Source organism: Entelurus aequoreus, linkage group LG28, assembly GCF_033978785.1.
Source record: "Entelurus aequoreus isolate RoL-2023_Sb linkage group LG28, RoL_Eaeq_v1.1, whole genome shotgun sequence".
In the NCBI taxonomy this organism is placed as follows: Eukaryota; Metazoa; Chordata; class Actinopteri; order Syngnathiformes; family Syngnathidae; genus Entelurus; species Entelurus aequoreus.
The window spans coordinates 26,750,694-26,765,287 of record NC_084758.1 but is presented as its reverse complement, the minus strand read 5'-3'; the positions used below and the strand labels follow the sequence as shown (position 1 = coordinate 26,765,287).

The window sequence follows — 14,594 nt, the reverse complement described above, 5'->3', positions numbered from 1 at the left end:
TTTTACCCGTCGCAACGCTCTTCCATCTCTTCTCGCTCCGTCCTATTGTAATATTCACGAGAACTAGCACCAACTGTCCCTCTTTGGTTTGCCTCAGGCTGATGAGAGCTTTAAAAAAACCCTTCTAGATGTGGGGCCACAGCTCTAATCACATCCATCCATCCAGAGCTTTTCTTTTTTCTACTGACGTGACTGCGTCGGCAAACTGGTAAAGTGATAATGCGGTAACAGCCATTTGCGACATGGACAACATGTAATAATAGTTGAGCAGAAAAAAACCACAACTGTAAACTAATGACGCTCTCCATGGCAATGACTGCACTTTACACCTGACAGTATAGAAATGGTGAGACTTGCAAATGTGCAATCAGAGCAAATTAACTCTCTAACTTGATGTGAGTGAAATTAAGAGATGGTGGGGAAAAACATCTGCTGGTAGACAGAGTAGTTGGAGGGCCATCCAGCTGTCATTCAGCAGTCCTCCAGAGAGCAGGAGCGACCCAAGATCAGTGATGGACTAGGAAATCTTGCCTCCTGGAACTTGACTAGTTTGACAAAAAAATACTTGGAAATCTGTGTAAAATCAAATTAATTGTAATTCTTCTAAGTGTTTCAACTCCACTATGTATAAAAGTGAACTACTAGGCATCACAGACTAGGCAGCCGAGTCTATTTGCATCTGACTGGGTGATGCTATCAAATGTTGTCCATTTTAGGTCGACCATTACTCTTATATTGTATTTTTATCAACATGTGGATCAGAATTTTGAAAGTCTAGATGTCCAGTTGGATGCATTGTGGTTATTTCTACTCTTCTGTTTGTTGTATCTACACGATATGGACAAAAGTCTCAGGCAACAGCTCTTAATCAATTAATCATGATAATTGGTGTAGACAAGATCAGTGGTTCTTAACCTTTTTGCCTTCGGGGCCCAACTTTTTCACAATAGAGCTTGAGGCCCACTCAAATGTTAACACTTAATTAGTAATCTTACTCTTGAATTGTAATGGTATTTGATAAATACATCTAACCTACTTAGAATTTTACAGGATAAACCTTGTCAAATGATATGAAAGCATGTGTTAATCACAAAGATTATTATCAAGGCTTTGGTCAGACTAATTACAAAGTAAATACAAATCAAATTAACTGCAAAAGAAGGGACTCTTGAGTTAAATAAATGTACATACAATTATGTTGTGCTAAAATAAATACATTTAAAACAAAGTTTTAATAAATAATAGTATATGTTACTTAACTAAACTGTCAATAAAATTAAAGTGCAAGTTGATTAAAAGAAATAAAAAAATAAAAAAACAGGCTTCACCACTTTGGTCATATTTGTTGCGCTTAAGAAACTGTTCTGTGATTTTAGCGCCAGACCTCTTCTGATTGTTTGATATTGTCATCGCTACCACAAGTAGTGGAAAAGTGTATTACAGCTGCTGCGGTCCATATGGACCACAGCTGAGAAACATATATTTTTGGGCGATCCTCCAGGGGGCGCTCGCGGCCCAACAATTGGTCTAGGGCTAGGCTCTATGGTTAAGGCAAACTGAAATCAACGAGTAAGCATGCCTTGAGTCATTTTTTCATCTTAACAAGGCATTTTTGGACATATATTTATACGATGTAGACAGGTCCAACTTTGGTGACCTCTGACCTCACAAACACATGAAAAATGCCCACAGACATTTCAACATCTAGTAGAAAGTCTTCCCGGAAAAGTGGAAGCTGTCACAGCCGCAATAACTTGATATTAGTGTTGTTATGCTGCAGGATTGGCTGCAACTTATAATGTCACACCAATTCAACATGATGATAAATCAGTAATCACATCTGCTGCAGATGTACTGTTGTTTTCACAGCGGTGTTTACAGATTAGCTAAATGAATACCACTGGAGAGGAGACATATGTTTTTCTCCAAGTTCCATAACCCATGACTGCTAATTAGCAAAAGGTCAGCAAGATATAGTCACTGAGGGATTCTGACTCAGGATTTGAAAAAATAAACACGCCATCATATAATTTGAAGTCCTCCGTGTACTCAATTTAGATTATCCTTACAAGATCGAGTGAGAGCCACGTGTAATCTGGTAGTAATTTCACAATATGTTGATTCTTTAATTCAATTCATTTTCAAGAGGGTGCCTACACAAATACAGAAAACATGAAACATACAATATAATAAAACGCAACAAACACAAAAATATACTTCTCTACCACTTCCACAGCACCCCACATTTATGGAAGTATTGTCGTAGAAAAATTATTTGCAAATGCGTATCTCAATCTGTGCTAGTCCAATTCATGTGACTGTGTGCGTCCATGACTAATACCATGAATTGACTAACTACCATGAATTGATTAAAGTGGACCCCGACTTAAACAAGTTGAAAAACCTATTCGGGTGTTACCATTTAGTGGTCAATTGTACGGAATATGTACTGTACTGTGCAATCTACTAATAAAAGTTTCAATCAATCAATCAAAGTCTGTATCTAAATGTGTGTGTAATCACAGCCACGTGTGTGTGTGTTTTAAGTTGTCAATCTGTAATAGGATTTTTCTGTGGGTAAAAGAAAGATCTGTCTGTCGGTATTTTTTGATTGGCAGTTTTTTATCCGTGACTTTTGCTACGTTTCTGTTGTTAAAGAGTTGTGTGTCCGTAGTCAGATGTGTGTTTGTGTAAAGCAATTTTTGTCCAAGAGTTGTATATGCGTAAAAAAAATGTGTGTGTCTGTAATCAGATTCGTGTGAAGCAGGAATCATGATTGCCTGTCTTTTTGCGACATTCCTGCCGTGTAAAAGTTGTGTGCCCGTTCAGTAATTCAAAGTTTAAAAAAGAGTTTTGTCTGCAACTTCACCTTGCCTTGCCTTTCCTTATACCAGGGGGTCGGCAACCCAAAACGTTGAAAGAGCCATATTGGACCAAAAATACAAAAAACAAATCCGTCTGGAGCCGCAAAAATGAAAAGCTGTATATAATCTTACAATGAAGGCAACACATGACGTAAGTGTCTATATTAGCTATAATAGCCTACTATCAAAATGACTATGTGTCGCAGGCTGAAGCAAATCTTCTTTGACAGAAATGTTGAAATGTAATATTTATTCTACACATTTTACAACATTAGAAACCATTATTACATCAGAGGCTACTCAGAAGGCGAGATAACTCCTGGAAATTAATGGCTTTTAATGGCCAAAGGTATAGATGTGTGTGTCCAAGTTAAAAGTAACTGCAGACTGTCTTCTTCTCATGGATTTATTACAATCTTTGCAAGCTGCGTAATGTTTGCTGTGGTCTGGAACAACATGGCACACAAACAACTATCAGAAATGCAGTGTCATGAGACATGCAAAACTAAATTATATACAAAGATGTTAAAAGTAAAGGATATTAAATGAGCTCAAATATACCTACAAATTTGCATAATGATGCAATATGTACATACAGCTAGACTAAATAGCATGCTAGCATTGGTTAGCTTGCAGTCATGCACTGACCAAATATGCCTGATTAGCACTCCACACAAGTCAATAACATCAACAAAGCTCATCTTTGTGGATTCAAGCACAGCATGAAACGTTTGGTGGACAAAATGAGACAAAGAAAGAATGGAAGATTTTACATGTAAACAAACGGTTGCGTCACAGTCCACACTATGGTGAGTTCAAGGACCGACGAAATTAGTAGGACAAAACGATGTTCACCAAATAGTCTCATCAGTGAAGCATACACACAAACATATTAAACAGTGGGCTTTCTAACAATCGGGAAGGTTTGTGTCATATTTGTTCTCAAACAAAAAACATATTTTTCCATTTTCAATCCTTTTTTAAAAATGCTCTAGGGAGCCACTAGGGTGGCACTAAAGAGCCGCATGCGGCTCGATATCTGCGGGTTGCTGACCCCTGCCTTATACTCACCACTAATTGGCACCTTGCACCCACTCACACTTGTGTTGGTGTTGAAGCCAAGAACAAAATATAATGGACTTTCCATCACTTTATGTAAATAAAAGTTCATGTTTTATCAGTAGTTGGGGGCATCTGATCAGGAAGTTATGGGTCTCACAGTCACCCTATTGGAGGAAGTCCCGCCCCCCGATGGAGAGAACACGATACTTTTGGACCCTGTATGTCATAACAATACTGATAACTTATTTGAGTTCAACATACTTCTGACAATTACTGCCAAAACATGAACTTTTATTTACATAAAGTGATGGAAGGGCCATTAAAATTGTTCTTGGCTTCATCGCCAATACGAGTGAGTGGGTGCAAGGCGCCGATTAGTGGTGAGTATAGGGAAAGGCAAGTTGAAGTTACAGAGACAACTCTTTTTACCACTTCAAATCACTGCACTGACACATACAGTGTCGCAAAAGTCATGTGTAAAAAGACAGCCAATCATGGTTCCTGCCTCACACGAATCTGATTACAGACAGACACATACACACATCTGAATACGGACACAAGTCTTTAACGGCAGAAACATAGCAAGGTATGTGTAAAAAGACAACCAATAGAGAAAATACGGACGGACAGGTTTTATTCTTTTACCCACAGACAAATCACAATACGGACAGACAACTTAAAACACGCACAAGTGGCTCTGGTTACACACTCACACTGAGATACAGACACATACATTAGTTCAGACACGTGAATTGGATCACAGACGAACAGATCCTTTTTCTACAATAATACTACCATAACATCCCGTCTGCCCACACACATCTACATAAAGCATTGCAATAGATTACAATGCCATACAATACAGTACAACATCAGGAATAACAGAATACAACTTCAACATGAGAAACAATAGAAACTTGTGTACAAGTGTGAAAATAAATTTGATTTAAAAATTAAAAAAAGAAGTAAAGGACTTTAAAGACGCAGGAAAATTATTTCAATCAGATGGTGCTTTAAACTTTAATGATTTACGGCCCATTTCCTTATGAATTATAGGGACGGCGTGGCGTAGTGGGTAGAGCAACCGTGCCAGAAACCTGAGGGTTGCAGGTTCGCTCCCCGCCTCTTACCATACAAAAATCGCTGCCGTTGTGTCCTTGGGCAGGACACTTCACCCTTTGCCCCCGGTGCTGCTCACACCGGTGAAATGAATGATGAATGAATGGTAGGTGGTGGTCGGAGGGGCCGTAGGCGCAAACTGGCAGCCTCGCTTCCGTCAGTCTACCCCAGGGCAGCTGTGGCTACAAATGTAGCTTACCACCACCAGGTGTGAATGAATGATGGGTTCCCACTTCTCTGTGAGCGCTTTGAGTATCTAACAATAGAAAAGCGCGATATAAATCTAATCCATTATTATTATTATTATTGTAAACAATGGAAAAGTCATGTGTCTGAGAGAATAGGGAGCTGTACACTGAATCAAAAGTTGTTTTTAGGATGGCGGAACATGTTAGTAAATTTATTTCAAATGAAACAAATGACACTATAATGTCACTATAAGTTTGTTTAGACTCTTTCACTAAGATGTGCTGTATGAAACTACGTGGACTTTTGACCTGCAGCTTCCAGTTCCTCCGTCGAGATGAGGTGCACTGCACCAAAAGTAATTGTTCTAGTTTTGTGAGTTTCCTGTGCTTTTGGCTGTGACACTGGTCTGTGAAGCGTTCTGACCCAAACTACTCCATAGTTCACTTGGAAGTGGATCCAGATCGCTTCAAGAGGGTTTTTTCTCCGTTTGCAAGGTGCACACAAAGGTTTGAATAATAGCACTTAATCAAACGAACCACACAAACAGAGTGTGTCGTCGCACAACCTAACCTTTTGTTGTTAGATGTGCCCAGCTGATAGCATCAAGTAGGGGTGTCTTAGAATACGTGTCCATTCGACGTTTCGATTTGGGGGAGTCTAATCTGACTATCAACCTCCCAGTCGAGTTGTCAGACATTAAACCCCCCCCCCCCTCCTCTCTCCGTGGGTGTGGAATTGAGTACCCTAGGAAGTTATCGCGTACAGCAGCTGTGTTGGGATAATGCTTCCCGCCAAACTCGTAGCACGCCCAGCTACCATGCACCTCAGGCAGGCCGAAGCCTGCCATTGGCCCTGGTGACATTCACTGAAAATTGGATCCGACGCGGGTCACCAGGGTTGTGTCGACCAGGACGGGTTATTCAATGCTCTCCTCTAACAACAGTAATGATCGTTCTGCAGGTTTAGTGCGTACAAGAACCTTGTGTCGATATTTACTTCCTCTAGATCAGGGCTATTCAACTAAATTGTTCTAGGAGCCAGTTTCAGAAAGCTAAAGACCTGGCGGTCGGACTTCTCCATCACTATTATGAGAACCACCACCCTCTGTAGACATTTGTTTTTGGGCTATCTCTTTTAACTTTGTTTCCGAGTTACCACAGAAGCGCTCATGTTTTTAGGAATTTACTGCAAAAAAAGCCTCTCCCACATTTTGAGCTGAACTCGGGGGCCGGTCTGGTGTCACTATCGGGCGGAATTTGGCCTGAGGGCCGCCAGTTTAATAGCCCTGCTCTATATAGTTAAGTTTAATCGTTTCATTCGACGCTCCAACAGAGCTGAGGCCGATCTGAGGACCTCATCCAATCTGTGCTGTTGTTTATCTGCGTTTTAGCCTTTTCAGTTCAGTTTATTTCTTTATTTCATTCATAAAAAATCTAAAGAATAAAATACAAATAAATCCATCAACATAACACTAAAGTAAAACATGAATGATGAATGAAAAGGAGCAGAAAGAAGCCTTTGAGGTGAAAAAAGTCGCAAATGAGATCTGTTCACACTGCAAAAAGTCAGTGTTCAAAAACAAGAAAAAAATAAAATAAAAATTAGGGGTATTTTATTTGAACTACGCAAAATTATCTGCCAATAGAACAAGAAAATTTGGCTTGTCAAGACTTTCCTAAACAAGTAAAATTAGCTAACCTCCATGAACCCAAAAATACCTTAAAATAAGTATATTCTCACTAATAATAACTGTACTACTATACGAGTACATATTTTCTATTGTTTCATTGAAAATAAAACAGCAAAGTCCATTTGGCTGTCATCTGTTTTTATATGAGACACAATTGTGTCAAAGTCATGATTTTTTTTTTTTCATGCTTGAAATAAGAAATTATTACTTTAAAATAGTACTTTTATACTTGTGAGTGTTGATGACACAGCTTTGCATCAGTTGATATTCTAATTTCAAGCATGTTTTACTCAATATATGTCATAAAATCTCAGCAACAAGCTGTAATATCTTACTGAAGTAATTTAGCACCAAAACCCTTAAAACAAGTAAAACACTCTAACATAAAATCTGCTTGGTGAGAAGAATTATCTTATCAGACAGAAAATAAGCAAATATCACCCTTATTTGAGATATTTAATCTTACTTAGATTTCAGTTTTTGCAGTGCATTTGTGGGGATCCCTATTAGCTGTGTTCTTGCTAGCCTACATGTAGCATACATGCTAGTATACAAAATAAAATCTAATGAATCACAACTATGAAAATGCTTAGACAGCCCTACTATCAAGTAACAACTAAAACTGGCAACTGTTTTGAACCAGTGAAGCAATGTCCTGTATTATTCGTCATTCAGTGCACTGCAAAAACTGAAATCTAAGTAAGATTAAATATCTCAAATAAGGGTGATATTTGCTTATTTTCTGTCTGATAAGATAATTCTTCTCACTAAGCAGATTTTATTTTAGTGTTTTACTTGTTTTAAGGGTTTTGGTCCTAAATGATCTCAGTAAGATATTACAGCTTGTTGCTGAGATTTTATGACCTATATTGAGTAAAACATGCTTGAAACTAGAATATCAACTGATGCAAAGCTGTGTCATCAACACTCACAAGTATAAAACTACTTTTTTAAACTAATAATTTCTTAATTCAAGCATGAAAAAAAAATCATGATGCCGAGCGCATACCATTATGTCAAGATAATGGCACTAGCATTTACTTAATTTAAGAATATTTTTCAACATATTGAGCAAAAAGGTCTAATTTTTCTTTTACCAAAAAAAGTGCACTTGTTTTTAGTGAGAATATATTTATTTTAAGGTATTTTGGGGTTCATTGAGGTTAGCTAATTTTACTTGTTTTGGAAAGTCTTGACAAGCCAAATTTTCTTGTTCTATTGGCAGATAATTTTGCTTAGTTCAAATAAAATACCCCTAATTTATTTATTTATTTTTCTTGTTTTTGAACACTGACTTTTTGCAGTGTGGGACTTTTATAAGCTTCTCATTGGACTTCAAGTCAGAATTAACGACCGGATCAGAAAAGACCATCTAAAGGTTGAACGAGCTTCACTTTCTGTGGAACGCAGATCAATGGCGTGTTTATAGATTGGTGGTGGTGATTCTCTCTGAGCCGTAAGTGATGGATGTTACTTCCTGTGACCTTGGACTCTAGGGCTGTGGGACTCAGACCCCATGGTGTTGCAGAAGAACGCAGGGCTAACAAAAAGAGGGAGTAAGATCAGAGCCTCGACTTTTAGCCTCAACATCGCCCGCAGCCTGTTGATGACATCACAGATGCCAATCTCCACCGTCGGTCTCAGGAAGAAGGGTTTATCCTGGTGCCCTCCTCCACGTCCCTACACCCCTATTACCAGCCCTCCCATCCTCTTTTCTAGAACAGTCTTTTCAAGCCATAGTAGCACCTGTGTGTGTGCACGTCCTGCACTTGAGCGTGTTCGTATTGTGCAAGCCCTATTCAAGGCTCGGCATGAAAAAAAGCACAATGAAAGGGAAATATGTGTCATGTCCTCAACGGCCTTCAAAGGAGACAGCTCGTTTTCTGTCGCCACAAACGAGATGTTCACGCGGCCTTTAACAGCGGTGAAGTGTGAAGTGAATTATGTTTGTATAGCGCTTTTCTCTAGTGACTCAGCAGAGGTTTGCCTCGTCGCAACACATGCACGCGCACCAGCTCAAGAAAAGGCAGCGCGTTCTTGTGAGGAGAGCGAGAGACTGAGCAGATGAAACGATAATAATAGTGTGGCAGAATTAAAGGAAGCACAGGGAGGAAAACTAGAGAAGGGGGAGGGGAGGAGTTCACAATAATTGGCACACACACGCACACACACACACACACACACACACACACACACACACACACACACACACACACACACACACACACATTAAAGCAGAGAGCTCGCTGTTTACCTAGAGGCATGCCTTTGTTGAGGAGATGTGAGCTTCCCATGGCGTGTTCCCCAGTACCAGCATGCAGTCTTCACGCAGCACATATGAGCAAGAATCCAGTCAGCATATGGCGGCCGTGGCCAGCTACCTCGGTGACAAGCATACACATGTGCTCCCCCTCTCCTCTCTCTGCCTTCCCTTCCGTCGCCGCCGCTCGCTTACCCGCTCTCGGTCTGCCTCAACCCCCTCCCTACCTTTTTTTTTTTTTCCACTTTCTGCTACAGCAAATCTCCCCGTCCCTCCCGCCCTCTGTGTCAGGCGCAAGCAAAGCACACACAGCCAATACAAGTACTGCTGCATTTAAGGGAGGGCTGGAACCAGAATGTGAAAGAGATAGTGTGTGTGTGTATGTGTGTGTGTGTGTGTGTGTGTGTGTGTGTGCGCATGCACGTGTGGGTTTGTGTCTAACCCAGCAGAGCTGGGGAGGAGCTAACCCCAACCATAACTCATCTTTTGTCTCTTGAAGCATAAGTAAAGGGGAAAAAAAAAACAGTTACGCAATTACAACGTTGTCGCAAGAGGACAAACTTGTTCCTGACACTTCCTTTCTAAGGAAACAGATTTAGAGTTCATTTAGGTCATTCTTTCAAACAAAAAGTAATATGGAACTTTCTTAGTTGCGTCTGTGTCAGTATATATTTTAACAAAGTGTTTTACATTGGCGTGTGTGTGAATGCCCAAACCCGCCTTGTTGCAGTCAGACAGAAGCACACATTGAATAGTTGCACAGACAACACCCAACCTACTGTAGAGCAAATACGCTCTATTGTGATCACATAACAAGCCTTTACTACCTGCACGCAAAGCCAAAATATGGTAAATGTGAAGACATGTTGTTATTAGAATTACACGTAATACATTGTCACTGTTTAATACTAGCATGTAGTATAACCTTTTAAATCATTCTAACTGCAGCAATGTGCAAAATGACCCAATAACTGTAGTTTTAATTTGATGTCATCAATATAAAGACTGTTATGGGTGTACAGGGGAAGAAGACAGCACAGACAGGAGGGACGGCATATTAACTATTTATTAATATATATATATATACTATATATAAATAATACACGAAGGAAATGGAGTGTGACTAAATCCAAAAGTGTATGGTGTGCAACTATGTGTGGGAATTAACTGCTGAGTGTTACCATGAATTGATTAACGTGGACCGCGTGTTTAAGTCGGGACTTAAACAAGTTGAAAAACGTATTCGGGTGTTACCATTTAGTGGTCAATTGTACGGAATATGTACTGTACTGTGCAATCTACTAATAAACGTTTCAATCAATCAACCAATCAAAAACCGGGAGCGTTGAGCGAGAGGCGAAAGTCCAAGAGGGGCTAGGGCGGCTCGGAGGTCCGTGAGCAGATGTGAGGTCGAGGGGAGGAGAGAGGCGTCAAAGGTTTGTGTCCAGGCGGGAGGTTGGCGATCCAAGAGGCAGCCAGGGAAGCAGAGGGAACGCGGGGAGACGAGACACGCAGCTCGTAACATGGGAACGAAGGCAGGTGTACAGGAACAGATGACGCGGGATAGCAGGTTGTGCAGGCTTATGAAAGCAGGTGTCATCATCAGCTTCAGGTGTGCTGATTGCAGCTGCTTGCTGCAGCCGGACTGACACGCGCCTGGCGCGCCCCCGGAGGTGCGCCCAGCACAGCACACACATGAATGCCCAGGCCGTGACAAAGACTCAACTATGTAGTAACTGTAGAAAAATATAGGTATGATTGTACTGAACACATGTACAGTAGATTGCATCTGACAACTCATTCGAACATGTTGTGCTTCGCTCATGTTGTTTCTGGTCACATGACGCCCTTTCGCTTTAGACCACTTGTCAACACAGTGAGGAATGCCCTGAAATAACCCACTGGCAGCCCCCCCCACACTGCAAAAAGTCAGTGTTCAAAAACAAGAAAAAAAAAATACAAAAATTAGGGGTATTTTATTTGAACTAAGCAAAATTATCTGCCAAATAGAACAAGAAAATGTGGCTTGTCAAGACTTTCCAAAACAAGTAAAATTAGCTCAGTTCAATTAACCCAAAAATACCTTAAAATAAGAATATTCTCAAATAACAAGTGCACTTTTCTTGGTAGAAAAAAAAAAGAGACCTTTTTGCTCAATGTGTTGAAAAATATTCTTAAATAAAGTAAATGCTAGTGCTATTATCTTGACATAATGATATGCCATCGGCATTACATTTCTTGAAACCAGCAAACTTATACTAAAAACTAATGTATTGTTCTTAATGGAAAGGCAACAAGGCAACCGCTTGTTACTCTCGGGTCTAAAAATGCATTTTTCCATCGATAACATGACATCATCGCGCCAAGTCCGTGCTCTTTCAGTCAATTAGTGCGCATATATACAGCCCGGCCCTCGGCCAAATTGTTTTTAATTGTAATTTTGAAGAATTTAGCTGAATGTGCATGAACTATTTCTGTTCAAAATTGTTTGAGAAGTCACATGTTAAATGTTTAAATATTAACTGTCAGTTTACTGTGCTGTGCCAACTGTACTACTATATGAGTACGTATTTTCTATTGTTTCATTGAAAATAAAACAGCTAAGTCAATTTGGCTGTCATCTGTTTTAATTATGAGACACAATTGTGTCAAAGTCATGATTTTTTTTTTCATGCTTGAAAAAAAAAAAGATTACTTAAAAAAAGTAGTTTTATACTTGTGAGGGTTGATGACACAGCTTGTGAGGGTTGATGACACTAAAATAATTTGTGTTAAAAAGGGGGCAGATAAATATAAGAATACCATTCTTCCATCTGCTCCTTTCTGATCATGGAAATGTATAAGAAACAAAAAAACAATGAAAGTGTCAACTGTATATGTCTTGTATATATGCATTTTCATGAAAGGAATAAAAATAAATGGTGATGATATCTTACTGAGATAATTTAGGACCAAAACACTTAAAACAAGTAAAACACTCTAACATAAAATCTGCTTAGTGAGAAGAATTATCTTACCAGACAGAAAATAAGCAACTATCACCCTTATTTGAGATATTTAATCTTACTTAGATCTCAGTTTTTGCAGTGCACACCATCAACTTCCAGCCTCTAACTAGTTTAACAGCAAGGGTGTGTCAGATCACATCTTCACTGCTGGTAAAGCTAGCTGGTGATGACAGGTCAAAGATCAGCAAAGGTCACTTTCTCACCAACCGTTGCTAACTAAGATCATGTGGGCTATGGGGTGCCGAATGTAAAAGTTCAGTCACACTTTTCCAGCAGATATATTTCTCAGATTTAGTTCATTTTCATCATATTTAAGTTGAAATTAAATGTTGACTCTAAATATTATATATAAATCTTAGATCTAAACCTATATGTTAAATCTAAACCCATCCATCCATTTTCCATCGCTTGTCCCTTTCAGGGTTGCGGGGGGTGCTGGAGCCTATCTCAGCTGCACTCGGGCGGAAGGCGGTGCACACCCTGGACAAGTCACCAAATCATCGCAGGGCCAACACAGATAGACAGACAACATTCACACTCACATTCACACCCTAGGGCCAATTTAGTGTTGCCAATCAACCTATCCCCAGGTGCATGTCTTTGGAGGTGGGAGGAAGCCGCAGTGCCCGGAGGGAACCCACGCAGTCCCAGGGAGAACATGCAAACTTTAACTCTAAATGTTACCTCTAAACCTAAATGTTAAATGTAAATCTAAATGTGAGCGCCAAATGTTAAATATGAGCGCTAAATGTTAAATATAAGCCTAAATCTCAAATCTATACCTAAATCTTAAATCTTAAATCTAAATCTCAATCTAAATCTCAGAGCTAAATGTTGAATTTAAACCTAAATCTTAAATCTAAATGGAAATGTTAAATATAAATGTGAGCGCTAAATGTTGAATCTAGACCTAAATGTTAAATCTAAATTTGAATATGAGCGCTATATGTTGAATCTAAACCTAAATCTTAAATCTAGATGGAAATGTTAAATATAAATGTGAGTGCTAAATGTTAAATCTAGACCTAAATGTTAGATGTAAATTTGAATGTGAGCGCTAAATGTTGAATCTAAACCTAAATCTTGAATCCAAACCTAAATGTTAGATATAAATCTTAAATCTAAATGTAAGCGCTAAATTTTGAATCTAAACCTAAATGTTAAATCTACACTTAAATGTTAACTCCAAACCTAAATCTTAATCTAAATCTAAATGTGAGCGCTAAATGTTAAATATAAACCTAAATCTCAAATATATATCCAAATCTTAAATCGAAATCTCAATCGAAATCTTAGAGCTAAATGTTGAATCTAAACCTAAATCTCAAATCTAAATGGAAATGTTAAATATAAATGTGAGCGCTAAATGTTAAATCTAGACCTAAATGTTAAATCTAAATTTGAATATGAGCGTTAAGGTTGAATCTAAACCTAAATCTTGAATCCAAACTTTAATGTTAAATATAAATCTTAAATCTAAATCCGAGAGCTAAATGTTGAATCTAAACCTAAATCTTAAATCTAGATGGAAATGTTAAATATAAATGTGAGTGCTAAATGTTAAATCTAGACCTAAATGTTAGATGTAAATTTGAATGTGAGCGCTAAATGTTGAATCTAAACCTAAAACTTGAATCCAAACCTAAATGTTAGATATAAATCTTAAATCTAAATGTAAGCGCTAAATTTTGAATCTAAACCTAAATGTTAAATCTACACTTAAATGTTAACTCCACACCTAAATCTTAATCTAAATCTAAATGTGAGCGCTAAATGTTTAATGTGAGCGCTAAATGTTAAATATAAACCTAAATCTCAAATATATATCTAAATCTTAAATCGAAATCTCAATCGAAATCTTAGAGCTAAATGTTGAATCTAAACCTAAATCTCAAATCTAAATGGAAATGTTGAATATAAATGTGAGCGCTAAATGTTAAATCTAGACCTAAATGTTAAATCTAAATTTGAATATGAGCGTTAAGGTTGAATCTAAACCTAAATCTTGAATCCAAACTTTAATGTTAAATATAAATCTTAAATCTAAATCCGAGAGCTAAATGTTGAATCTAAACCTAAATCTTAAATCTAAATGGAAATGTTAAATATAAATGTGAGTGCTAAATGTTAAATCTAGACCTGAATGTTAAATGTAAATTTGAATGTGAGCGCTAAATGTTGAATCTAAACCTAAATCTTGAATCCAAACCTAAAAGTTAGATATAAATCTTAAATCTAAATGTAAGCGCTGAATTTTGAATCTAAACCTAAATGTTAAATGTACACTTAAATGTTAACTCCAAACCTAAATCTTAATCTAAATCTAAATGTGAGCGCTAAATGTTAAATGTGAGCGCTAAATGTTAAATTAAAACCTAAATCTCAATTCTATACCTAAATCT

The 14,594-nt window shown here is 38.2% G+C and overlaps 1 protein-coding gene and 1 long non-coding RNA gene across 3 annotated transcripts in view; one reads left to right on the top strand and one right to left on the bottom strand.

Annotated features, from left to right (window-relative positions):
- The window catches only part of LOC133645048 (C-terminal binding protein 1), a 30,173-nt gene extending 20,755 nt beyond the window's left edge, over positions 1-9,418 (bottom strand). The window contains exon 1 of the mRNA XM_062039838.1: positions 9,179-9,418. Within this exon, the coding sequence (XP_061895822.1) occupies positions 9,179-9,218 (40 nt within the window). The 5' untranslated portion in view covers positions 9,219-9,418. The remainder of the gene's footprint in view (positions 1-9,178) is intronic.
- The window catches only part of LOC133645053 (uncharacterized), an 84,023-nt gene extending 70,782 nt beyond the window's left edge, over positions 1-13,241 (top strand). For both annotated transcript variants that reach the window (XR_009824885.1, XR_009824884.1), the window contains one exon: positions 12,614-13,241. This is a non-coding gene — a long non-coding RNA (uncharacterized LOC133645053). The remainder of the gene's footprint in view (positions 1-12,613) is intronic.
- Positions 13,242-14,594: the final 1,353 nt, after the last annotated feature.